General features: G+C 54.1%; 2 protein-coding genes across 2 annotated transcripts; one reads left to right on the plus strand and one right to left on the minus strand.

The window, feature by feature from the left end:
* Nucleotides 1–10,913: 10,913 nt before the first annotated feature.
* On the plus strand, nt 10,914–11,321 carry LOC309972781 (mediator of RNA polymerase II transcription subunit 10-like; the record flags this gene model as incomplete). Its single annotated transcript, XM_082856624.1, has 1 exon — nt 10,914–11,321. The coding sequence occupies one exon, from the start codon at nt 10,914–10,916 to the stop codon at nt 11,319–11,321; it is 408 nt and encodes a 135-aa protein (XP_082712750.1).
* Nucleotides 11,322–21,698: 10,377 nt separating this feature from the next.
* Nucleotides 21,699–25,473, minus strand: ZNF213 (zinc finger protein 213). Its single transcript, XM_082857060.1, has 5 exons — nt 25,058–25,473; nt 24,181–24,304; nt 23,921–23,988; nt 23,596–23,719; nt 21,699–22,539 (listed from the first exon to the last, which is right to left on the minus strand). The coding sequence occupies exons 1-5, from the start codon at nt 25,454–25,456 to the stop codon at nt 21,896–21,898; spliced, it is 1,359 nt and encodes a 452-aa protein (XP_082713186.1). The 5' UTR covers nt 25,457–25,473; the 3' UTR covers nt 21,699–21,895.
* Nucleotides 25,474–26,773: the final 1,300 nt, after the last annotated feature.

Below are 26,773 nucleotides of genomic sequence, written 5' to 3' on the forward strand. Positions count from 1 at the left end.
CCCGGAGCCCCAGACTCGCGTCCCAGTGCAGACAGCAGCTGGGAAGGGACCCCGGCGAGGGGGTTTAGGTAGGGAGCAAAAGGATGAAGGAGGAAGTTGAGGAAACTCAGGGAGCCCTCAGGGGACACTCCCCGCCCCGCGTTGCCGTTGCCACTGCTGTGACCTGGGTCACGGCCCCTCCATGTCCGCTGAGCACACCCAGACACCAGACTTCAGTGTCCAGGCCCGATCTGGCCACTCAAGTCCAACTGGGATCTGGGTCCACCACCCCCTGGGCCTGCCACATGATCCATCCTCACAGGCCCTGACCCCACACCAGCCCTGCCAGGGATTCCGTTTCTGCCATAAAATGACCAGAAAAAGCAAACTGGGCTCCTCAGGGATTCGAAGCCAAAGTGAGGGTAAGAACGCCTCCCCAGGGACCTTCCTCTGCAGTTCGCACTTCCTGTTCATTGGACAAATGCCCAACTGGAGGCAGGCCCTCGACTGAGGGCATGGGTAGAGGGCAGCAGACACCGGGTGCCAAAGGGGGTTAAGGTAGGCCTGAGGGAGGGACACCACTGACACAGGACTTTGCAGAGGAAATAACCTGCTGGTGGAGGCAGTAGTGCTTTCCCCTCAAGAAAAGGGGAGTCTTAAAAGGCTCTGGCTATAGGAGAAGAAAGTGCTGGCCAGAGAGCCTGGTTACCCCGGTTGACCCCCACCAGGCCTCAGGGGTGGGAGAGGCCTCCCTGGACATCCAAGCGGGGCCCGGGGTTCTGTGCAGGAAACCCACTTGCTCGGGGACTTGAGAGTCAGGAGGCATGAAAGGGGCACCCAGCATGCACGACCCTGGGCTTAACTGGAGAAACCCAAGCGTTTAGGTCAGAGAAGAGGCCCACCAGCCCCCTGCCCCCTCTGCATGTTCTGGGAAGATCTGGCTCTTCGGCAGCTCGCCTGGCAGGGGCTCTGTGCCATAATCCCCTGGGCCTGGGATCAGGAAGCTCTTCCCAGATTGGGGGACCTGAAATTTCAACCAAAGCCTCAGTCCCTGCCCGTGTCACACATGTCTTTTCTTTTCTCTATTCTGATTCTTTGATGTCTGGAGCCTTGCTGACTCTGGAGGGAATGCCCCTCCCAAGGTTGGCCAATTCTAGGAGATAGTAAACAATTCCTCTGCCAGCAGGCATTTCAGATACAAACCAACCAATCCAGAGTCCACAACCACTTGTTTTATCAGACTCTTACACTCTGGGCCACAACCCATCTGCCAGAATCACCTCAAGGCTGGGAAACAGACAACTAGGGACAGCACCTATGCCCCAGAGCCCAGTGAAATTATTCAAACGAACCCATTTAAACCTGTTTTCCCTGCCTCACCTGTTTCACCTTTCGTGAAACCACAATAAAACCTCTTTTGCCCACATTTTCTTCTCATTCCTTCCGCCTCCTGACTGACTCTGGTGCTTCCCCTGTGCCCCGCTCCCCCAACGTGGAGGCGTGCCCCCTCCTCTTGGAAACTGTGAGTAACAAGCCATCTTCTCAATGGCTGGATCTGTTGGCCTCAGAGAATAATAATAAAACCTATGTAAACATTGCCGTTCTTCCAACTTGGAGAAGAGATCCCGTGTCTAGAGCACCGCCCTCTGGACACCTGTGGAGACCCCAGGTCCTTCGCGGTCCCCATGCTCAGTCTCCAATGAGGTTTCCTTCCTTCCCTTGGTCGTGGAAGGCCCTTTGGCAGCCCCTCAAGTAGGAAAAAGACGTTGAAACGTGGGCTTGTCCGGAATTTGAATTTATGACCCAAAGCAAAAATACATGCCCAGACCAAGTTACATCGTTCTCCAGGTCCAGGCACCGTCTGGCACACAGACCTGGTCTCCAGCGAGCACCGTCTGGCACACAGACCTGGTCTCCAGCGAGCGGAGACAGAGTGTTTGCCCCCGCCCCGTTCGGGCTCCTTCCCCCAGCGCCAGGCCTCCAGGCCAGTCCCGGAGCCCCAAGGACGAAGCCTCCGGCCTGGAAACACCCGCCCCAAGCGGAGCGATGGCCACTTGGCAGCACGGAACTGGGCGCAGCCCGATCGGATCGCGGCAGGCGGGGACCAAGATCCTCTCGCTTAGGACTCCGTAGAGCTCCGGAGTCTTCAGCCCGAAAACTGGGGATGTCTGAATAAAAGAAAGTGGAGCTAAACCAGAATTTGAACCCGCGACTTCTCGCACGCCAAAACGAGAACCATACCCCTAGACCAACCAGCCGACGCCTGAATAGCTCCTGACGTCTGTCTTTGGAAGCCTGAGACCGCGGCTCTGCCCTCCGATCCTGGGCCGAGTTCTGGCGGCCGGGCCCCGCAGGAACTTGCGCCGGAGGAGGTTTCGGTTTCGATTCCAGAAGGAGGAGAGTTGCAGCGCTGCCGGAACCTAACGGAGAGGGGGCTCCCGCACACTAGGGCCCTAGAGCCGCAGAGCCAGACTCCCCCAGGCCACGAGGGCCACCCAGTCTCCAACAGCTAGAGGAGGGGACGGGCGACCAGGAGGAGGAGGGAGTCCCTGTGGCCCAGGTGAGTGTGAAAGTCTCCCAGGCCAGAAATTTCACCCAATATGGGACACAAATCCAAGACCTCGAGAATGAGACTCTGCCACCTCCCAACCGGCCAGTCCGGGTGAGCCTCGAGCATCGGGGTCCCTCTTGGCCTGAGCTCGGCCCCAGAAAACCCTCACAGTTCTGGAACCCTGATGTAGGGGTCAGAACTGGGGTTGGTGCGCGCTTCTTCCTGAACGGCGCTGCCCCGCTAGCAAGGAGTCCAGCATCCACCTGGAAAGGAAGGCCTCCCTGGCTTGTTCCCGAGGCGAGGCCATGGAGCCTTCCTGATTTGCTTCAGGCTACTCGTCCAAAAGAGAGCTGAGAATTTGATGATGAGAAAGCGTCCCTTACTGGAACCCGACACCTCCCACAACCTAAGCGAGGATCACACCGCGATCCTTACTAGTCTCTAGTGATACCCAACCACGTGCCCTTGCCCCCGACTTTCCAGCTCCCTGGAGCTGCTGGGACTACACAGACCCACGGCCGGACAGCAGACAGGAACTTGTTGGGGCTCTCGTCCTCTGCTGAAAGGACCCGAGAATTCAGCACTCCAGTGCCCGAGATGCAGTGTGCACAGGATCCAGGGTTTGTCCCTACCATTTTTAGGACAGTAAAGTTCTGAAGAAATACAACTAGTTTGTGAGGAGTATCCTTTTCTAACCTTGCCTGGCTAGCTCAATTGGTAGCACATGAGACTCTTAATCTCAGGGTCGTGGGTTGGAGCCCCACGTTAGACATGACTTTTGCCCTCAGGGCTTGGCTTCACAGGTAAGCAGAGATGATATTACAGAAGTGACCAGATCCATACAAACTAAGCCTCTTCCAAAGGAGGATCTGTTGCTGGCCCAGGGAGGCCGGCATGTGGCCACCAACCTCGAATCTCACTGGAGCAACTTCCTTTTGTCTCATTAATATTTTATTATATACGTTTTGGAATTTAAAAGTTGAAACTTACTCCACAGTTCCAGATACAGCACACAGAGTGGGTCAGGAGCCCCTCTGAGAGGTTCCTTTTCTAAGAACTTTCTTGAAATTCCCGCAATCGGGGCAAGCGCTTATCAGGCCAAGAATTATCGCCCAAAGTAGGACTTGAACCCATTCAGTCTCAGTTCTACACGCGGAACGAGAGCTACAACAGGAGACTTGGAAATGGATTTTCAGCTAACTCTGGCCCTAAGCAGGGACCTACGTGATGCTCCATCCGGGGGTGTTCCCCACCCAGGACCCTCGCCTCCCCCAACCCTGTGTGTCCCCACGTGCATTTGCTTCAGTTTTCCTCCCTCCTGAGACAGAGATGCAGCAGGGAAGGGAGCCCCTCATCTGGCCGTTATTCCTGTCCCAGCCCCTCTCCCCTTTCTAAAGTAGAAAGAAAGTTGGAAATCGTGGGCTACTCCAAGTAGAGGTTGGGTGTCCCTCTCCTCGAGAGGCAGCAGTGAGGGAAATGTGAGTTCCTTTCTTGGGGTGGGGTAGGGGAACCAGAAGGGTTAGCAACACCGGCCCTGAGGCTCTCATGATGTCGGTTCATCTGGGTATCCAGGTTTCCAAGGTGGGGGCCAACGGGGGGCAGGAGAGGGCTTGGCAGTGGGGAGGTGCCTGCCAGGTTGTGTCCCTCTTGGTGCCTGGATTGGGGCACCCTACTCGTCCAAAAGAGAGAGAGACTATATTCATCAGAGTTCTGTTGTAGTCTATTTTTCTGGAGAACTCAGAGAGAGAGAGAGAGAGAAAGAGAGAGAGAGGAAGGGGAAAGTGAGGGAGAGATTGTGATTGATTGTAAAAATTGGCTCACATGATTGTGGGGATCCCAAAGTGAAATGTGCGGGGTGGGAATTCCATCAAGAGTCCATGTTGCAGACTGGAGTCAGAAGGCAGTCCAAGGCAAAATTCTATCCTCTTGGGGGTAATCTTAGTCTTCTCTCTTAAGACCTTCAATTGATTGGGAGAAGCCCACCCACATTATGGGAAGATAATTTGATTTACTCAACTCTACTGATTTAAATGTTAGTCACATCTAAAAAATACCTTCACAGCAACATCTAGACTGGTGTTTGACCAAACATCTGGGCACCATAGCCTGGCCAAATTCACACACAAAATTACCCATCACAGGGTCCTGTCAAAGTGCTGGGCTTCCTTCCAGACTTGTGGTTGCCAAGGGGGAGGAGAGTAGGGAAGGGATCGATTGGGAGTTAGAGGTTAGCCAATGCAAACTATTATATATAGACTGGATAAACAAGGTCCTACTGTGTAGCACAGGGAACTATATTCAATAGTCTATGATAAACCATAATGGAAAAGAATTTTTAAAAGAATATATATATGTATATGTATAACTGAATTGCTTTGCTGTACAGCAGAAACTAACACAACATTGTAAATCAACTATACTTCAATTTTTTAAAAAGTGCTGAGCTTCCTTCTTAATAATAGGAGAGACAAGGTACAAAAGCTTACCTTCTACTTTGGATGTGTCCCAGTACGCACCAGACCAGAAAACAGTACCTCCCAAGCTTCTCAGAGGTGCTGGTGCGTCTCCTCAACCGTGCAAGTCTTATTGCCTCCGTGAATAGCATTTCCTGCAGGCACTGCCAAGATCCCTAGTCTGTTCCATTGCAGCATGCTGTAGAGCCATGCTGGCGAACCAGTATCTCTGTCCCTTCTGATTCCTTCTTTCACAGTTTGCCATGGCATTTCTGGCAATTCTACTTCATTTAATGTAGGCCATTGCTTTTTCCATCCTTCCAAGAGCCATGCCAGCTGAGTATCACAACCAGCTTGAGGGACCATGCCAGGCGTTAAGTTCTGTGTCATGAAAGAGTGTCCCATATGATAATCTCTCCTTTTTCCAGCTTTTTATTCTCCTCACCCAGATCCAGGACCGTCAGGATCCACTCCGGGCAGACTCTCCAGGTCACCGCTGACATGTCATCCAGATCCTACAGAAGCAGTCCCAGTACTTTCCCAGTTGAGTCATGCTGGGATGTGACCCTAGTATTTGGTATGGTGGCCTGGAGGGGAAGTTGGAGCAGGTCTGAAGTGACCAAATGTTTTGTAAAATACCTGCCTCATTTGAGGTTCCTCCTAGTCTCCAGGCAAGGGGGGTGGAGGCCTGGGCCCCCACAGCAGGCCCCGAGAGTTCACGGCTCTCAATGCAGCTACCCAGATATATCCATTCCAAGTTTGATGGCCCCGAGCGTTCAAGGTTCTCAATGCAGCTACTCAGATATCCCCATTGCAAGTTTGAGGGTCCCATTTCTTCCCTATCAGCACCCTGACATTGGTCCAGGAAATTTGCTGAGACTGAGAATTCAAGTCTGCCTCAAGGCCTGCTCTTGAGCCTGTATCGGCCCTTCAGCTGTAGAAGATGTAGGCCCTTCTTTATCGGCCCTTCAGCTGTAGAAGATGTAGGTTGCTTTCAATGCTGCCAGAGCAGCCTCTGATGTTCACACTGCTTTGAATTGGTGATTAGTCCACAGGAGGCTGTCATTCTCGGGTTTCAATGCATTAATGACATTGAAACATTTTGGTTTCAATGCATCAACACATAATTCCACAATGCTTACAATGATCACATTTCCACTGTATCTCCAAAATGCCAGAGACATGGGGTGAGCTCCCTCCCATACAGCCATCCCAGTTCAACGGGGACAAAAGGCTTAATAATTGCATGGCTCCAGCATACCCGGGTCTCTCAGAAGTCTACCTACCACCAGTGATGTCCTCCTTGGTGCCAGGCAGCCAGAAGGTGATTCAACCTTGGAATCTTGTAACCGAGTAGGACCCTGTGGGGCCTTCCAGGGACAGATCCCCCCATGTCCTCTGCCTGCCCTCATCTGTAGAAAACATTAGCCTTCTAGGCCTTCCCCAAGTTCCAAAGAATAAATTTAATTAGAGAAGTGAGAAAATGCAGAAAGAAAGGAAAACAGTCAAGCAAGACAGTGGTTTAGCCATTAAACAAAGTCAAGCACCTTTAGCTCCTCCTCAAGGGCTGTAGATAATATTCTGAGCTGTTTTGCAGAGCCCGAAACCCTCACCAGGTGGTAGAAGTTAACTGTAGATTGCCCAAAAGCACCTATGTAGACCCCAGACTGGTTGGAACCAGAAGGTTGATGATGTTGACTCCCAATTACCTCACCACCAGCCAATCAGAAGAATGTCCATGAGCTGATCACACACCCCCACAACCCCCATTCCTCACCTTGTCTTTAAAAACCTTTCCCTGAAAGCCATCTGGGGAGTTTAGGCCTTTTGAACGCTAGCTTACTGGGCTCCTTGCGCGATGCCTGCAATAAATGCTGCACTTTCCTTCACCACCACCCGGTGTCAGTAGATTGGCTTTATTGCACAAAGCTGAGCAGACCCAAGTTTGGTTCGGTAACATTCTCATTCTTAGAGTCTGTTTCCAACTGTTTTAGGACAAGTTTCCAGGGATTTTTGTGTAATCAGTTCATGAAGGGAACACTCTGAGGAGGCATCTGTAAGGAAGCGGGGGAAGCAGGGTAGACCCGTGGGCCAGTATTTAAACTTTTATCCCTCAGCTTCAAACGCACCCTGTAGACCCCGCTTAGTGACACAGTAAGTCCTCTACATACGAACGAGTTCCATTCCGAGAGCACGTTCATAAGTCCAATTTGTTCCTAAGTCCAACAAAGTTAGCCTAGGTACCCAACTAATAATCGGCTATGTAGTACTGTACTGTAATAGGTTTATAATACTTTTCGCACAAATAATACATAAAAAACACAAAATGAAAACATTTTTAATCTTACAGTACAGTACCTTGAAAAGTACAGTAGTACCAGCTACATCATTGCTGTTTTTATGCTTGCTTCCGGACATCCTGGGCTTGAAATAAAGACACTGTACTACTGTCCTCTATACAGTACTGTACAGTAAAGTACACAAAAGCATAACCACTTGTATAGGATGCACGCATGTGACAATATACGCCAGACACGTGAACTAACTTACGTGATTAGACATGCGAACACACATTCGCATCTTTGAAAGTACGCAACTTGAAGGTTCGTATGTGGGGGACTGACTGTACTGCGCTTTGCCAGAGGATCTGTGTCATATTTTGCCGATAGGAGACACTCGAGAGGCTGAAAGGCTGGCGGAGGAAGAAGGGACTCTACTTCCTGTTTGCTTCCCGTTCCTACTGCCACCCACCCCACCCAGCCTCACTTTTTTATTCCTGCAATAGTAGTTCTTTCCAGAAATGGCAGCTGAATCCAGTTTGTTTTCCCAGCACTCACAGAACCACCCTCATCATGGCTCATGAGAGACACCTGCGCAAGCTGACGGAGTGCCGCCCCCCCCCCCCGCCCCCGCTCAGGCGTTTGGGGATGCCAGTCCCAGGGGACCCTCCTCTGAGCTCAGCTGAGCTGCTCCTCTTTTCCAGAGATTGGTGTTTTTTTTGTTTTTATTTTTGCGTTACACGGGCCCCTCACCGTTGTGGCCTCTCCTGTTGCAGAGCACAGGCTCCGGACGCGCAGGCTCAGCGGCCATGGCTCACGGGCCCAGCCGCTCCGTGGCATGTGGGATCTTCCCGGACCGGGGCACGAACCTGTGTCCCCTGCAACGGCAGGCGGACTCTCAACCACTGAGCCACCAGGGAAGCCCCAGAGATTGGTTTTTAAGCTCCACAATTTCTCTCCAAGCTTCTAACTTTTAATAATCCCAACCTCTTCCCGTGGTCCTCCAGCCCCATGGGTGGTAGCTGCTTTCTCACGATTCCCTTCTGCCTTCTCAACTGCCTCCTTAACAATGCTTTTTACATAGTTACCAGTTTTCATTAGTCTTACAATAACAAATAGGTTTTCTTACCCTCCCCCAGCTTTATTGAGGTATAATTGACAAATAAAAATGATATATATTGAAGGTGTATAACGTGAGGATTTGATATATCTATACCTCGTGAAATGATTACCACAATCAAGGTAATTAACACATCCATCACTTCACAAAGTTACCTTCTGTGTGTGCGTGTGTGTGTTGAGAATACTTAAGATCTACTCTTAGCAATTTGAAGTTAACAATACGGTATTATTAACTATAATCACCATACTGTACATTAGATCCCCACAACTTATTCGTCTTATAATTAAAAGCTTGTATCCTTGTACCAACCTCTCCCCATTACCCCCACTCGCCAACGGATGGGTTTTTTGACTGCTGCGTGGACCCTGGTTTGGTAATGAATTTGGGCTTGAGCTCCTTGCCAATGGGAAATGGGATACTGGTGACTCGTGGCATGCAAGGGCATCGTTATCAAGCCGCCTATCGCCTGGTTGATTATGATGAAGTGCCGACTGAAGCAAGTGCCCTGGGAGACCACTTGGCTGCTGCACTTGACTCTTACGGCAGTAAAGGTGACTACAAGGACTGTGGCATAGAAAGGATTCTCCTGGGTGCATCCGTTTGCTTAAAGAAAGAAAATGACAAGATCAGGCCTTTAAATTTTCAGCCTAAGTCATGTTCAGAGATCCAGGGACGTTTTCTGGCAGCCGTAAAATAATCGTATAGCTGCAGGGCTGACATTGCTGAAAATCAAACACATAATCGAATGAAGTATGTTGTGGAATGACAATGTAAGTTGAGTTCATAGACTTGGGAGATCTTCCATGTGGAAGAAACGGCATTGATTATGAAGGAGTGGAGCCGAAGCCTGGGGACATCTAGGTAGGCTCAGACCTAGTTGAGAATCTTGAACCCCTGAGTCATTTGGAGCCTCCCTTGCCAGTGAAAGCAGCCTGTCCTCTGATATCTGAGAAGAGTAGCCTTCCTGTGTTTGAATATCCTATAATAATCTCACCTGGAGCATGGCAGGTGAGACAGGGGATGACGGTTCTCCTCAAAGCCTACACCAGCCAGCCTTGTTACCCCCTAACACTGGTTGCCCTATAACTACAATCAGATCAGCACGCTGTAGGAGAAGGACAAAGGCTGGCCTGGGAGGAAATCATTCATATGCCAAAAGAATTGCAAATTTGTTCATTTATGCCAGCAGAGAACTAGGGAATGTGTGTGGGAATGGACCCAAGGATGTTAGAATAAGGAGGATGGGATTTTTGCAACTGGTGACGTTATTTCTCTGGGTGCACTTCCCAGCAAGCCTGTATCTAATGTGTTATCTTGTGCAGCTGAATGTGGCTCTGCCAGTTTTCTTAGTCGGTTGGCTAAGCATGGAACTCAATGGTGGCCTATGTTTAAGGAGATTAAGATTCAAGAATGTTCCTGGCATCATGTAGAGAAAGGAATCCAAAGACTCTGTGAGACAGAAATGCTGGAACAGGTCTATCCTACACGAAAAGCACACCCACCACCCCACTGAGAGGGCCCCAGGGACATTCCCTTCAACAAGGCATTGAGAAACGTTGGTGAGGGAAGCACCAGCAGCCTTGGATAGCTCCGTGGTCGCTGTTCTCTGCAGGCCACATATGATGGTGGGAGATGCTGCATTGAGATGAGGTCCCTGGTTTGAGTAGGGATGATGGGACCTCAGGTGCTTGGGAAAGCAGAAGTAAGGCCAGAGCTGGAGGAACAGAAGAGTCCCATCCATGGTTTTTAAAAATAAAAGAGAACTATGTGTATATATGACAAAGCCTCAGCGGCCACCTCCTCTTTGGGCATGTGGTAAAGGAGGCTTCTGATTTTACTCCACCATGTCCTGCAGTTTGGGAGATTTTTACCTTGAGGATGAAGGCATGGATTAAAAAGAGAGAAAACTTTATTATGGGCAAAATCTGAAAACGCGCACATCTTTATCAGAAGAGTAAACCTTGTCCAACTTCGCTATAGGGTGGCATCTAGTTAAACCCCAGGGCCACTTAATTTCCCACTAGGGTAAGTAGACAGCTAGCTTCATTTCATTTTTCCTCTGGCAGAAAGTTTAAAATACTACCTCCCGTACCCCGGGTGGGACTCGAACCCACAATCCCTGGCTTAGGAGGCCAATGCCTTATCCATTAGGCCACCGGGGCTCATGAGAAATGTTTTACAACAGTCCTAAACCAGTCTTTCTGTCACCTCCCCGTGGTTCCTGCACATTACGCACAGCCTCCCGGCTCCAGCTCGGCGGGTCCTTGGTCCCCTTGACGTCCGTATTCGGCGGGTGCATCCTCTTAGATCCCGCCGGTTCCCGAGCATCCTGGGGCTCGGGAGAGATCGCGCACGCGCGGATGGAGCTGAGGTACGATCCTCGCTTAGGATGTAGGAAGTCTGCGGATCAAGTCCCGGAGGAGCCCTTTCCCCATCTTTTTAGGAGAATCCGAGTCCTGGGATAATTAACATCAAGAAGGCGTTCGAGGGGGCAGGAGCGCGCCCGCGGCGGTGCGGACGGCCGGGCCATGGCCGAGAAGTTCGACCACCTGGAGGAGCACCTGGAGAAGTTCGTGGAGAACATCCGGCAGCTCGGCATCATCGTCAGCGACTTCCAGCCCAGCAGCCAGGCCGGGCTCAACCAGAAGCTGAATTTTATTGTTACTGGCTTACAGGATAGCGATAAGTGCAGACAGCAACTTCATGATATTACTGTCCCTTTAGAAGTTTTTGAATACATAGATCAAGGTCGAAATCCCCAACTCTATAACAAAGAGTGCCTGGAGAGGGCTCTGGCTAAAAATGAACAAGTTAAAGGCAAGATTGACACAATGAAGAAATTTAAAAGCCTGTTGATTCAAGAACTTTCTAAAGTATTTCCTGAGGACATGGCTAAGTACCGGAGCATCCGGGGGGAAGACCATCCTCCTTCCTAACTCCCTCCTCCGTCTGTCTGAAGATCCTCCTAGCCCTGCACGAGTGGCCGTGACCTTCAGGCAGCCTTGACTGAGCGGCACCAACGCTGTTTCCTGGGCCCATCCTCCGGCCACTTTGTCCTCGTCGTTGGCCTCTGGGGACGGCAGGGCCTGGAGGGCGTACGGGGCTGTGCCACCAGCTGCCCCCTCTCCCTGACGTGCTCTGTTTGGTCCTCTAGCTCTCAGGGGACTGGTGATCACACAACTTTGAGTGCGATGTGTATGATTCTCCATGGCCAAATAGTCTTGGAAATATTAAATATGATAGGTAAAGTAAAAGTTTAAAAAAATTATACCTAATAGTTTTCTTTTAATATACTTTCTGTTCTTTTTTTTCTTTCTTTTATGGTGTCAAAGAAAGCTAAACAAAAAAACAAAAGGAAAACTTGGTTTAATATAAGTACTTTAAATTCGTTTTGTATTTTATATTTTTAAGTATAGTGCATAAAGAATGTGTTCAATGGAACTGTGTTTCCATAGATTTCAGTTAGTCTAATATAATAAAGTCTTTAAGTACTTAAAAAAAAAAAAAAGAAGGCGTTCGTTATGCAAAATGTGGGAGCGGAAGGGAGAGAGGCAACAGCCGGGAGCTTGGGAAAAGTGTCGGTCCCTATCTTCATCCTCCTCCCTACATTGCCCCTTAGACCAAAAGTGTTTTCTGGTTCCAAGTCTGTGCAGTTTTTAGCAGAGCCCAATGGCCTTAGGTCTTTGTCCTAAGGATGCTCCGTAATGGCTCTGTATCTGCCCAGCCAGCTCAGTTGGTAGAGCGTGAAACTAGTATCAGAGGACCCAGCGTTTACTCTCCCACCAGAAGATGGGTATTCTTTGCCATCTCTAAAGTATTTGTCTTACTGTGGCTACCAGAGGCGGGGTGGAGGGAGGCGTGGGGGGAATTAGATGAAGGTAGTCAAAAGGTACAAACTTCCAGTTATAAGTAAGTACTAGAGGTGTAGTATTCAACGTGATAAAGAGAATTAACATTGCTGTACGTTATAAGAAGAGTTAATCCTAAGAGTTAAGACAGAAAATCCTATGAGTTCTCATCACAGGTTGATGAATGGTCACTAAACCTGTGATAAGCATTTCATGATGTATGTAAGTCAAATTATTATGCTGTACACCTTAAACTGATACAGTGCTGTATGTCAATTATATCTCAATAAAAGTAGGGAAAATAATAAAAATGTTTATCTTAATGAAGTTTCTCTTTTTATTTATAAGCCCTTAGTAAACCACTGAGACATCACAAAAACGATAAAGGAGATGGTGACACTCCTCATGACTCCAAGGTCACCTGCGCCCACTGTAGGGGTACACGCTCAGCTGTCATTCCCCCAGCGTTTTCCCTGGTGGGAGGAGGTCCCATCACTTTGGTCATTCCGCTTAGCCAGAATCCCTTGGTAAGAACTCGCTTCCGCAGGTAGAGTCGTTTTTTCCAGGTAAAATGATGACTCAATCCTGGGCATATTCTTTACATTTAAATTTTTAAAAAAACATTCACACTAATCATTTAAGGGTATACTCTCACTGCAAGAAATCGAAATAATCTATTAATTTCTTTTCACATTTTTTATTGTGGTAAAATATACGCTTAAGGTTAAATTTGCCATTTTAACCATTTTTAACTGTACAATTTACTGGCATCAGTTACATTTACAATATTGTGCAAGCATCATTACTATCTATTTCCAAAACTTCTTCATCACAATAATCTATTATATTTTTAAATGCCCCTGTCCACTGACCCCTTGGGGATGACCTACCCGTGCAAAAATTCAACCCCTCATCTGTCACAGTTCTCGTCGTCTGAACTATATTCATGCAGCCAGTCCCGTGTGGGCTCCCGGCACTCACGGCCGGTGGACTTCAGAGTCAGCATTCCGTCTGGATCTGAGCACTGTAGGTCCTCACAGCGCCCTCGGGGCCTCCCAGGCGTCCCGAGCTACGCAGCTGCAGGTGCAGGGCTACGTCGGAGGGGTGGACATAGCCCGAGGATCCTAGGCCGGCGTAGGGAGCAGTCTGGAGAGAGGGAAAAGTGTTTGTTCGTTTGTTTGTTTTTTACCCGGAGTAGAAAAAGCAATCTCCGCAACGACCACGAAGGGACTCGAACCCTCAATCTTCTGATCCGGAATCAGACGCCTTATCCATTAGGCCACGCGGCCTTGCCGCCACTTCTATTGCAGCTTTTCTCATTAAGCTTTCTCAGGCGCCTGTTCAGTATGCCCTAATACGCATGCTCACACTGGCAAGGAGCCCCGCCCCTCGGGCTCGGTGTGAGCGGGGCTCCAAGCTGTACGACTGAGCGCTACTGAGCACAGCCCAAGTGAGGGTTCGAGCCTGGGTGAGGCTGCCCAAGCCCCTCCTGTCCCGAGAGGCTCCTGATCTCTTCTCCCACGTGCCCCCGGCCCGCAGTGGGTCAGGAGTTGCCCTCTGCTCCCCCAGCCCCTTTGCTTCCCCTATCACAGCACTGCTAAACCTGCCATGCTCTGTTCCAGTCTTATGGCCCCAGAATGGACTCTGACTGCTGTATAGGCAGAGGCCCTGTCCGTGGCCCCAGCGTGGTGTGCAGGTGGGGTGCGCGTGCTGGGAGGATGGTGTGGACCCCGTGCTGCCCTTTCCCAGGACATCCAGCTCAGCCTAGCCCATGTTGGGTTTCTTAGAGCCGGAGGCTGCCCTGGCGCCTCTCCTGCTCCCCCTCCTCATCCGGTGGGCCCAGCCTCTGAAGTGCCAGGCACTCTGCATACATTATCTCACTTAGTGTCACAGCTCCCTGCGTGCAGGCGCTATTCACGTGTACAGCGATCATCATGTTTATTCCATGGCGGCTGAGCCTCCCGTGCTATCGCGCTGCTTTTAGATGAGGAAACCGAGGAGCGGATGGGGTCAGGGATGGCGTTGGTGTGTGGCCACCCACAGTCAGCATCCCCTTGGTAGCCGCGGGCTCAGTCAGGCCTGCAGGCAGAGCCAGCACCTCAACGAGCTGCAGATCTCCAGACAGGCCTTGCGGTGCTCATCACAGTCGGGACCCAGCACGTCTAGCTTGCACACCTGCTAATTGACCTGTGCCGACCACACCCAGCCTGTGCCCAGGACTGCCAGGTCCCCCAGCGCCCAGCCTGGCATCCAGTGTATTGTAAGGCCTAAAGTTTCAAGTGTTGCCTTCACATCTTTGGGTCTCACAGGCCCCGTTGGTTTCCCCTGCTCTTGTCAGCTGTACCCCCCGACCCAGCAGGGAAGGCCTCCCCATCCCGCTAGTTCCCCCACCAGCCAGATCAGCCACACTCCACCCCAGTTCCCTGCCAGCCTGTGAAATAATTCAAACTAGTACCCCACCCCGTTACTACAAAGTCTGCATCTACAACCCCTGCTGGTTCCCTGTGCTCCCCAGGGAAACACTGAGTGGCCGGAATGGCCTGAGGTGTCCTCCTCCCCCAGCTGTGAGTATATGTGGTTAATAACTGCTGTCCGTCTCACTGTCCAGGGCCGGGTGTTGTGTGTTCAACCGTCTCATACTATTGAGGGCGGGGTATCCCTCCCTCTGCAATGGGGTGAATAGGAGGTGACCAGAACACCAGGGCTGAGAAGAAGGATGAATCCAGCTCCTCTCCCCAGGAGACCCCCCCACCCCCAACTCACCTCAGTCATCAGCTCCAGGAGGTCTTCCCTGGGGTCAGCTCTGAGGACCTCCACCAGCATCTGGATAAAGTCTCAGCCCTTCTCATCCTGAAAGGCTACACAGCCCAGGCCAGGGGTCCAGGGCCAGAGTGTCAGACTCAGGCCCCTGCCAGCTGCCTTCCAATCCCCAGGGGCCTATTGTTGGTGGAAGTGGGGGCAAGCACACAGGACCCCAGCAGTCAGGCAAGAGAATGGGGCAGGGAGCAGGAACTTCTCGCTTCCGGATCAAGTTGTTGCTCAATGTTTGTGCAGTGAATATACAATGGATTCAATATCGAAGAAACATTTACTGTGAACCTACTATGTGCCAGGCACTGGCCAGGGCCCTGAGGCAGACAGAACTGTCCTGCCCTCATGGAACTTACAGCCTAGAGGAAAGGATGTAGGTACAGTGCTTAGCAGAGCCAGCCTTCAATATGTGCTTACCATCGTTACTATTATCATAAATAATATACATGGAAAGAAGACGGCTTAACTGCGACGAGGCTGGTACCCCTGCACCCCAACAGCCAAGCGCCAGATGCCCCTAAAGCCACTTCAGATCTCTGGCCAGGAGGCTAGGCCCTGTGTAATGGGCTTTGTGGAGACCCATCCCCTTACCTTCAGTGGCTGCATAGACCATCAAGATGTCTGCTTGGTTAGGGCTCCCTGGAGTGGGGCCCCCGGAGAAGCTGCCTGCAAGAGGGACCAATGCCTTTTACCCAGTGTCCTGGGACTCCACCAGCCCCAAGGGTCTCCTCCAGTCTTGCTCAAGGGCACACAGGGCAGTAGAAAGAGTGCAGAGCAGGAAAGCCAGATCAAGTTTCAAATCTCAGCCCTGCTGCTTCTTACCAGCTGTGTGACCTCGGAAAAGCTATTTCACCTTCACTTGTTTCAGGCTCAAGTAGGGGAAGAAACTCTCCATTTTCAAAGGCCTTTGCCATTTAAGGTTTTCCTTCCCATCTTCTTGGCGAAGAGAGGAAGGAGGTGGCAGCAGGATCCCAGCTCAGAGCCCTGGAAGTGCTCTCCAGACAGCTCCCCCCATCAGCCCCGCCCAAGCCCAGGCTCCCTGAGGTAGGTAGACCCACCTTGCACATCAGCATAGATGTGGAGGACATCGGCCGGGGAGGGGGTGGCTGGTGGTGCCTGCAGCCAGCGCCACAACCAGGGGAGAGTGTGCATCCCACACCAGTGTGCGTCCCTGTGCCCTGGGGAAGGAGGGAACAGTCACGTCCTTTCACTCAGGAGACACCTGGGGGTGCTTCCAGGGCTCTAGCCCCCAGAGCTCCTGCGCAGGCTGCCAGGCTGGAAACATTCAGAGCACCGAATGACAGGTGCTGAGGGTGAAGTGCTCAAGTTCATGGACATGACCCCTAGGAGAGGCTGGGAGAGGGGGTGGGGAAAGGGCAGGGCTCACTCAGGAGGTGGACAGCAAGTCCTGGGAGGCTGAGGGCTGGGTGAGGAGAGCCAGGGCTGCAGGAGGCTGGCTGGAGGGAAGGACCCGGCCAAGCCTCCAGGGCGGGCTCCAGGCCCTGCTCACCCCACGGCAAGCCTGAAGCAGGAAGATCTTGGGGCAGCCCCACAGGGCCCTACAGCAGCTCAGCTCCTGCACCAGCGCCTCTGGCTGCACCTCTTACCTATCAGTACCCAGTAGCTGCCCCTGAGGCCCCCCGTGGGCCATCAGGGCCACAAGGGCACAGCTCACAGGGCCCCTGCAGGCATCCAGCCACTCCCAGAAATGGACCATCTCCTCCTGGAAAGTCTGGGGGTGGGGATGAGATCAGGCCTGGGCCACAGTCACGGCCTCCCTAGCATCTGGTGGCCCTCTCTCTGGGTGGTTTCTCTAACCCCCTGCCACACTACCTCCCACCTCCTTCCAGCCTCAGGCCCGGGAGCAAGTCCTTTTACTTTCTTTCTTTTTTTAAAAATTAAAAAAAAAATTTTCTGGCGGTGCCGTGTGGCATGTAGGATCGTAGTTCCCCGACCAGGTATCAAACCTGTGCCACCTGTATTAGCAGGCAGATTCTTAACCACTGGACCACCAGGGAAGTCCCACAAGTTCTTTTTCTAACCCTCTGGTTGCATGGCCTCATTGGAAGTGACGTGGGTCCAGCCTCCTGCAGCTGGTTCTCTGGCCCCCGTGGAGAAGCTGCACCAAAAAGTTAAGAGCTGTGAGGGGAGGGCAGTGAGCTGACAGGTGTCTGGGAAGGAACCTGAGACCCTCCCAGGAAAAGCCTGAGGGTCCAGCCAGGGCCTTGAGCAGGGGAGAGGAGAAATGGCCAGTGTGGGGGGCTTCAGGGTCCCTGGAGACTGTGCTTCCAGAGTCAGGGAAGTGGGTTCTGGATGCGTGCAGCAGGGAGGATGGAGGCTAAACTTGGGGGTGCACTTCCTGCCCACGATTGGTAAGAGGCTAAGGAGAGAGTGCCCAGGGTCCTGGTGGGGGGTGCCTTCCTCAGAGCACCACCAGAAGTTCTGGGCTTCCCCTCACCTGGGCTGTAGGGTCTGTCTTCAGGGTGGTCTCGAAGCCCAGGGCCTGGCACAGGTCCCCAGTGCCTCCACATCGGGCTGGGCCCCAGGCCGGTCCTGGGTCACGGCCAGGAGGAGGGCGGCCCTGGCCCCAGACAGGTCACACTGAGCGCTGGGGCTGGGTTTTGGCTACAGACAGGATTAAGGTGGATTCAAAGTGGTCTGAGGACCTCCCAGCTCCTCGCCTCCCTGCCTCAGGTCTCCCGAGCCTCTCTCCCAGTCGAAACTGTTGCCACAGAAAAGCAAACATGTATTAAAAAATAAAATAAACCAAGATAAATGTCAAAAAAAAAGAAACTGCTGCCACATGGTTGGACCCCAGCCCTGTCCCGCTCATCTCGAGCCCCCAGAGCTCCACGTCCCCTAGGCACAGTGCCCCCCCTCAAGGAGCTCCCAAAGACTGGGCAGTAGGTAGCCTCTGAGGACTCTTCAGCTGTCCAGCAGAAGACCTTGTGGGGGTTAGGGCCGGAGGACTCCTCAGGCAGCCGCTCCGTGCGGGTGCAGTTATGGGGGAGCAGGACCCTGGCTCCAGGGAACAGCTTGGCCAGGCTCCTGGCTACCACAGTCTCTTTGGTAAGGACTAGTTTGGCGCAGGTGGCGGCGTGTTAGAGACCCTAACCAGACCCTAACCCTGACAGACACTAACCCTGCCAGAATGGAGGGAGGAGGAGACAGACAAAAGAAAGGGAGGGCCCAAGGGGGGTCTTAGTTCAGGCTGAATCACAGGATTCCCAGGACATGGATGGCCTCAGGTAGACACTGGCTGCACCATTAGCCATGCTGTTCCCCGGGGTCCAGGGATCAGCGTGCACAGAGATGGGGCGCTCCCAGAGCGGGTCAGGGCCTGTCTGGGAAGGCTCGCAGGGTGGGCACCGCCTGGGGAGGCCGGGGAGAACTGTGGAGCAGAGCTGGGGCCCATTCTCACCTCCAGTGACCACCCAACTGCCCACTGAGACCTTTGGGCCTCGGGACCAGACCTGAATCATCCCCAACCCTGGACCCCAGGGACCCACAGTCTGACGAGACAGTCACTGCCAGGTAAGTGTGAACAGGGGTGGATGGGAATACAAGTGTCAACCCAGGGATTGTAAGGGGCATGGTTGACGCCTGGAAGGGTCTGTGTGAGGCTAGGTCGAGAGGGAGGGATGCCAAGCAGAGGGAGCAGCCTGGGCAAAGGCACGGAGCTGAGAAGATACTGCAACGTGTGGGGGACCCTGAGTGGGTTGTGAGGACGGGCGTGGGTGGGGGTGGGAGGCGAGGCTTTGAAGCTGACACCCATTGCAGGCAACACGGCCTTATGTTGTGGAATGAATGGGTGGAGGTAATGGGTTCAGGACAACACAGCAGAGCCACAGCCCCCCTCCTGGACGCCCCTTCTGGGCCTTCACCTGGTCAGCAGCTGCAGCAGCGACCAGTGAAGACGACGGCCACAGAGCTCGCCCAGGCCAGTGAGGAACGCTCCAGGCTTGGGGGTAGCTGGGTGGGGAAGCAGCACACAGGCCTGGAGGGAGGGTCTCAGCCCTCCTGCCCACCCCCCAGACCCGCTTTGCCCTGCCCCGCAACTGGGGTCCCTGGCCAGCCCACTCACCCCCGCGGGGAAGTGGAGAGCAGCAGGAAGACTTGGGGCAGCCCCACCAGCCTCACAGCGGCTCAGCTCCTGGACAGCTGCTGGGGCTGCCTCAGCTGCTCACTGGGGGCCACCAAGGCCAGTAGAGCACAGCCCACAGGGCCCCCGTGGGCATCCAGCTGCTCCCGGAACCTCACCAGTTCCCCATGGAAACCCTAGGGCAAGAGCGAGTGCTGGGCCTGAGTCCAGGGAGGCCCCAGGTGGGACTGGGGGCGGAGGTGGGAAGAGGCAGGCGAGGGCTCACCTGGACCAAGGCCTCCCACCTCTTGCAGCTCTCAAAGCCCAGCGTCCGGAACACACCCTCCAGGACAGCGAGTGTAGAGGCTGACACCTCAGGACTGCTGAGTGACAGGGTCACCCTTGGACCCTGCCCACTGTACTTACCTTGGGGAGGCAAGGCCAGAGTCGGGCCAGGGTAGGGCTCAGCTGGGAGCCAGCTGGGCTGGGTCAGGGCGTGCCTCCGACTACCTTTCTTCCCAGGCTGTCCCGAGCATCTGCCATCTGCGAGGCCACCTGCAGGGTCCCAGACACCAGGAAAGCCATGGGGCTATGTGGGGGTTTCCTCCGAGCACAGAGTTCACCTCCCGGGCCCAGTGCCAATGCTCTTGGTCCCAACCCTTGGCCTCTCCCTGAGTCCCATCCTATCAGCTCTGTTTATGAGCTGAGCTGCACCCTGTCCCCTGCCCTGGAACCCTGCGTTCTGGGCCCTACGACCCCAGGCCCTGCTCTGTTCCCTGGCTCCAGCGGGCTGCTTCCTGGCTGGCACTAACACGCCCCCACCTGTACCAGGAGCCTGTATCCAATCCTATTCTTAGCTCCTGGCCCACCTGCTATCTGATCTCGTTACACCCCAGTGTCTCCCTTCTGAGCCAGCCACCAGCACCAAAAAAATTTGTGCACTGCTCCCGCCACCCATCACCCCTACTCACTCATTCAGGGCACCCACACGCATGCACGCACACACACACACACAAAGCAACTGCCAGCCTGAGGGCATGGGGAGCAGTGAAGGGCATCATCCCAGAGGTAGAAACCCCGGGCTGGACTCAGCTGTCCAGTGAGACCCCGGCAGCTTCATCTGGGAAATGGGGTCTGTTCAGTGACCTCAGGATGAAGCCCAGGTTAAATGGGGGCGCAGAGAGGCTGGCACACACACACTGTGGGACAAAACATCTTGTCTCAGCCCGCCCCCACTGCCTCTCAGGTGGCCCCTGAAGCCACCACCTGGTGAATCAGAAAGGACTCGGTGGGGTAGAAGGTGCTCTCAGCACGTGCCTACCAGCTCCACAGGGCCCAGCCTGGGGATGGCGGGGGCGGGGGGTCAGATGTGAAGGGCTGGGTGGGGATGGGGCATGGCCCATTTTGACTCAGCAGCACTCTCTCCCTAAGGGATTTGAGCACAGGGTCCAGCTTAGTGCTCCAGATCCTCTACGGGCAGCATGAGCCACCACCCTGACCAGTCACGGACTCTGAGCCTGGTTCCTCATTTCATCAAAGGGAGAGAGGGAGTGGCCTCGTAAAGACCCCACTCCCAGTCAGCTCCCTCACTCTCCTGCTGAGTAGGGAGGGGTGCCACCAGCTGTCCCATCCTGAGCTGTCCTCAGACTAGGACAGGCACTAGCTGACAGGAGGAAGGACCCAAGGCTCATGGCAGCCCTTGGGGCCCAGGTGACCTGGAAGCCAAGAATGTGGCTCCACCTGATGACCATCCAGCATCACGTGCCACTGTGACCACCAGGCCAGGAGGCCCAGGGGTACGAATTCCAGGTCCCCCCAACCCCCAGCAGCCACCTAAAGAACAAGAATAGCCTGGAGAAAGTTTTCATGTTTATTCAACCTTTCTGCTGCCCTTTGAGGCCAGCTGGGCCAGCTCCTTGGGAGGGCCTGTGGTCTGTCCCTGTGAATGCCCTTCTGCAGGGAATACAGCGCCTCAGGAGTTAGTGACAAGGTGCTGATGGAGTGCTAGTGTTAAGTACCATAACCCCGAGACTCCAGGAGACTGGGGAGCAGCGGGGGCAGCGGACCTCCGCTGGCCCTGTTCTTGGTCTGCACAGTTGGCCTCTGCCCCTGGAGCCAACACCACCCTCCCCAGACTGGTAGAGGGTGACTCTTGGGAACTCAGCTGGGGGCAAGCTGGCTGAGGGCAGAGGCAGGCAGCTTGCATGCTGCTGGGACAGCGCAGAGCGGTCAAGGTCTGGAAATGGGAAGGGGTGGAGGCCAGAAAGCCCCTGTGGCTGCACCCAGGACCCAGGTCCTCATGGGTGTGGGCTGACTGACCCTCCCAGAGCCCAGCAGTACCCTAAGGCTTAGCCTTCACCCCCGTGGGAAGGCACAGGATGGCAGGACAGGAGGCCCAGCTCATAGACCCAGCCGAGAAGGCTGGGAACAGAGAGCGACGGGGCCAAGCAAGGCTTAGGGGGTTCTGGGATGGAGACCCCAGGCCTGCCCAAGTCCTCATACGTCCCTGTGCCCCAGCTTCTCCCCTGTGCTCACGCCACCAGCCTGGAATGTGCCGGGGCTCCAGGAAACCGGGGGCAAGAAAAACCCCAGAGCAGTTAGGGGCATGGCCACGAGGTCACAAGGGAATCCATGCCTGGTGGGCGTTGGCCAGGTCCCCAGGAGGGCAGGGCTGATGGGTTCTGCACTTGGGGGACCCTGCAGTCCTGCCGGCAGCGGAGATGGTGGACTGGGCTGGGTGGGGACCCTGCCTGGGCTGCCCTTCCGGCCCTCACCCCACAGGCTGGGCCATCTTGGCGTGCAGGCTCTGGTGGGCGATGAGGTGGGCGCGCTGCTTGAAGCTCTTGTCGCACTCGCCGCAGCCGAAGGGCCGCTCGCCCGTGTGCACACGCCGGTGGTCCAGCAGGTAGGAGCGCAATGAGAAGCTCTTGCCGCAGTCACTGCAGCCGAAAGGCTTCTCGCCCGTGTGGATGCGCTGGTGGTCGGCCAGGTAGGCACTGCGGCTGAAGCTCTTGCCGCACTCAGAGCAGGAGAAGGGCTTCTGGCCCGTGTGCACGCCCTGGTGGCGCACCAGGTCCGAGGAGCTGCGGAAGCTCTTGTCGCACTCCTGGCACTTGTGCGGCTTCTCGCCCGTGTGCGTGCGCTGGTGGCGCGCCAGGTCGGAGCCCCAGCGGAAGCGCTTGCCACACTGGCCGCAGCTGTGCGGCTTCTCGGCCGCCAGGTCCCGGAACTGCCGCCGGCGCGTGGGTGGCCGCCCCCGCCGCGCCCCCGCTGCCCGCCCCCGGGGCACCCCCGGCCGGGCCTCGGCCTCCTCCAGCCTCCAGGACACGGTCACATCGCCAGCAGCCTGGCCCGGGAGCGCCGTCACCACCTCCTCCAGCCGGGATCTCTCGGTGTGGCTCGTGAGTCCCAAACCTGCAAGCGAGGAGGAGGCGGCCTCTTCAGTGCCACGCGGTTCCAGGGACAGAGTTGAGGGGAGGCAGAAACGAGGCTCCCTGCCAGCGCCTGGGGCTCAGGTTCAGACAGCCCTGGGCTCCAGCAAACTCCAGCCTCAGCTTCCTCCTCCATGGAATGGGGACACGAGAAAATGACGACAGAGAAACCGTTCAGAGTAAGCGGCAAGGGGCTTGCTGGGCGTCTCCAGCAGAGGCACTTACTAACTACAGGGCTAACCAATCTACACCCCCTTCCCACACTGCGATCCAACGTCCCACCCCAAGCCCTGCCTATTCAAATGCCAAAACTGCATAGACTGAGGTCATCTATAAATGATCCCAACCCTCACCATTTGTTATCAGCAACCAAGGAACCACAGGGCTCAGCTAACATGGTTCCTCTCGCTACACAAGCTCTTGTCCTCTCAGCTCAAGAACAAATGGAAGTGGATCAGGAGGGATCTTAGCCGGTCCCACTGGGTTGCACAGATTAAATGAGATGATCCCCAAACAGTGCTTAGGAAGGCCCTGACCTGGAGAGAAACCCAGCAGCGCGGCCTCTAGTGAGCAGGTGTCTCTCCGTGCCTCTTCACTGGGCAGGCTGAGGGGGCCTCACAACCACGTTTGCACGAAGTCCCAGCTCCGTCCCTTCAGTGTCCTTCAACCTCTCTGAGTCTCAGGTCCCTCGTCTATAAACGTGCACACGCTTTCATGCGGTGGGTTGTGAGGATCCCATGAGAAAATGCCTGTACCCGTGCTCAGCACAGTCCTGGCATGTTGCCCATGCCATCACAGGCAGAGAAAAGTGAACACCAGCACAAACGAAACCTCCGGGGGCTCTTAAAGAGACGCAGGGAAAGCCCTCTTTGGAGCCAGCTAAGCCAGGACTTGGGAGGAAGACTGAGGATTCCAGCAGGGTGTGCAGGGGTGGGGCCTGACTGGGCCCACCCATTGCTGCTGGGACTCCAAGGAGGCGAGAGCCTCCAGCTCAAAAGAGCCAAGGACGCCAAGGCCCCTCGCTGTGCCCACTGCTTACCCAGGGCAATGTTCTGGGAGTTCTCCCTTTTTATGTCCCAGAAGAGATCTCTCTGAGCAGGGTCCAGGGACCCCCATTCTTCCCGGGAGAAATAGAAGGGAATGTCTCCAAATGTCACAGGTCCCTGGAATGAGGTGAGAAAACCCAGCTCAGGGCTGCCCTGCTCAGGACTCCCCAGACAGTCATGGGCAGAGACATGAAGGGGGATGGGAAACAGGACAGGTCCAGGCCAGAAAAGGATGGATGGAAGAGGCCTTGGTGAGAAGGCATGACCCATTACAGGGACTCATCAGCATCAGAGGGGACAAAGGAACTGGTAACTCACCCCAGAGTCAAAGCAGGTATCTGTCGTCTCTCTGGTGCTCCCCTCTTTAAGAAGAGCTGGAAGCTGGGCTGCAGGGAAAGAATGGAGCCTCAAAGAGGCCAGCCCAGGCCGGGAGTGAGATCTCGCAACTCTCCTTCACACACACACATACACACCTTGCCTTCTCAAAACAGAAATACCCTTCTTGCTCCCTTTAGGGCAACGTCCAGGAAAGACCCAGGCCCCTGTCCAGCCACTCTGCCACCTTCAAGTTTACTCACCACCATGGCTGTGCTGCTCCCAGGGTACAGGTGGCCGGCTTTGTGTCCCTGCCTTCCGGGGAGGCCCCTGGGCCTGAGATCCCTGGACTGCAGCCTCAGGTTCCGCCCCCTCTGAGGGCACATCCTGTGCAGGAACCACAACATGCTCATCAGCACCAAGACCAGATGGGGGAGACAGAGTTTAATCCCTGGGAAGGAGACAGGACACATCCCTCAGGAGGCTGGGTGTGGGGAAGAAGGTCAACACAGGGCCCCAGGAAAGACCAGATGAGAATGTGACACCAGGCAGTGCTATGTGCCCAGGGACACTCCCCAACCAAGCGTGAGGCAAGAACCAGCCCCCAAAGGCCAGAATCAAAGAGCCACTTAGCAAGGGGCAGTGGGGGGAGACCTTCCTGTCAAGGGCAGAACCCCACACCCCCGCCACACATTAGCATCTCCCCAGACGCTTCCAGTGTCAAGGACCCAACACCCCACAAGACAGCAGGGTTCACAGGGACAGCTCTACCTTCTCACACCCCCTTTGGTGCTCTCACTATGCACATCACTGTATCCCCAGGGCCTGGCCTAGAGCAGAACACAAATAAACGTTTGCAGAACCTGTGGAGCTAAAACCTGCCTTCCTGGAGCATGCCCACTTTGGTCCTGCTGCTGCCCTCCAAAGCCACCAAAAGAAACCAGATTCACTTGGACAGTGTCTTTCAGAAAGGCCACACATTATGACAAGCTCCTGTGGACGCTCCCTCTGGCTCTCCATGTCCTCCCCCACCCCCAACCCCCGCCCCACCCCCTGGAGGACTCATCTCTATAGAGATGGCCACCTCTCCTCAGTCCAGGTGCTATCCAGGTGCCCCTGGATGCGGGAGGGGCCCCTCACCTGTGGCCAAGCTTTCACTGGCTGCTTCTGCAGGTCCTCCACCAAGGCAACAGCTTCCTCGCCACTCCCTGGGCATCGTTCACATACCCAGCCCTGGACGCCCACGGGCAGCACGCTCAGGAACTGCTCCAGCACCAGCAGCTCCAGGATCTGCTCCTTGGTGCGCAGCTCGGGCCGCAGCCAGCGGCAGCAGAGCTCCCAGAGCTGGCTGAAGGCCTCGTGGGGCCCACCCGCATCCCCGTAGCAGAACTGCCGAAAGCGCTGGCGGCACACCTCTGAATCCCTGCTGTCCTCTTGCTGGGCAGCGTCCTGCTCCCAGGAGGAATCTTCTACCTTCACGATCAGAAGCCCTTCTCCCTCCCCAGGGGCCTGGTCCTGAGGCTCTGGGGGGGCTGCCATTCCCCTGGCCTAAGGCTCAGGGCTGGTCAGCCTCAACCTGGGCCTTCAATCTCCCAGAGGGATCCCCAGTGGCAGCTGGGTTGGCATCTGGACAGGCACTCCTGAGGAAAGAGCAGAATAGCAGGAGGGGGGCGGTACATGAGCAATCACCAGCCTTGAGGGACATCCAGGGACTCCAGCTCCCTTTCTTCCTGGCCTTGAAGGCTATTTTAGGCTCTCCTATAAAGCCTTGCTCACATGACTCTCTCCTACCAATACAGATCCGCGGCTCCTTATCCTCAGCTCCAAAATCCAAAACTCCCAGGTTTTCACCACCTGGTCTACTGACATGAGATGAGCATATTTATAACCTCAATTTATCTCACTTAATGTAAATGTTCATAGGTTCTATGGGAGAAATATTAATGTATTTGTTCAGTTTGTAAAAATCTATCAAGTTGTACTTCTGATGTATATTTCTGTATATTATTCTTCAATTAAAAAAAATTCTTTTTAACTGGGAATTCCTGGAGGTCCAGTGGTTAGGACTCTGCGCTTTCACTGCTAGGGACCCCGGGTTCGATCCCTGGGTGGGGAACTAAGATCTCGCAAGCCGTGCAGTACGGCCAAAAAAAATGTTTTTTTTAAACTAATGTTTTGATTACTGAGTGTTGTACCAGATTGCGCTAGCGGCGTTATTTAATATACAATATATGTATTTTTCTCAAATTTTGTATTTTTCTCAAATTTTGGCCCCTAGTGTATCAGCAAAGGGCCCACAGACACCATCCTGAGCCATTTATCCAGATACACATGAACGTGGGACAGTTATACCTTACTGCTTCTCTTCACAACAGTCCTGAAAGGTCTGTATTTTGGAATATATATATATATGTGTATATATATATGTATATATGTGTATATATATATATATATATATTTTTTGGTACACGGGCCTCTCACTGTTGTGGCCTCTCCCGTTGCGGAGCACAGGCTCCGGACGCGCAGGCTCAGCGGCCATGGCTCACGGGCCCAGCCGCTCCGCGCCGTGTGGGATCTTCCCGGACTGGGGCACGAACCCGTGTCTCCTGCATTGGCAGGCGGACTCTCAACCACTGCGCCACCAGGGAAGCCCTGGAATATTTTTAATTGCTTTTTGTTTCAACAAAAAAAGTGATACAAACCATTGTAATAAAAGGGGGGGGGTGTTAAACAATACAGAAATACATAAAAGAGAAACTCTTCCTTCCACACTGCAGCTGCACCCCCATTAACAGTCTGACATATGACCTCCCAAATCTTGCCCTGTTCATTTACTGGAAATATATCCATAGAAAC

This window comes from Leucopleurus acutus (genome assembly GCF_964270905.1).
Source record: "Leucopleurus acutus genome assembly, chromosome: 16".
In the NCBI taxonomy this organism is placed as follows: domain Eukaryota; kingdom Metazoa; phylum Chordata; class Mammalia; order Artiodactyla; family Delphinidae; genus Leucopleurus; species Leucopleurus acutus.

What these genes read in the sequence shown, in the direction of transcription:
- ZNF213 (XM_082857060.1), bottom strand. Translation starts at nt 25,456, where the DNA reads ATGGCAGCCCCCCCAGAGCCTCAGGACCAGGCCCCTGGGGAGGGAGAA. An exon ending in CAGTGAAAGCTTGGCCACAG is followed by an intron (nt 24,305 to 25,057) that starts GTGAGGGGCCCC and finishes GTTCCTGCACAG; the next exon opens with GATGTGCCCTCAGAGGGGGC. An exon ending in CTCCCAGAACATTGCCCTGG is followed by an intron (nt 22,540 to 23,595) that starts GTAAGCAGTGGG and finishes CCTCGCTTGCAG; the next exon opens with GTTTGGGACTCACGAGCCAC.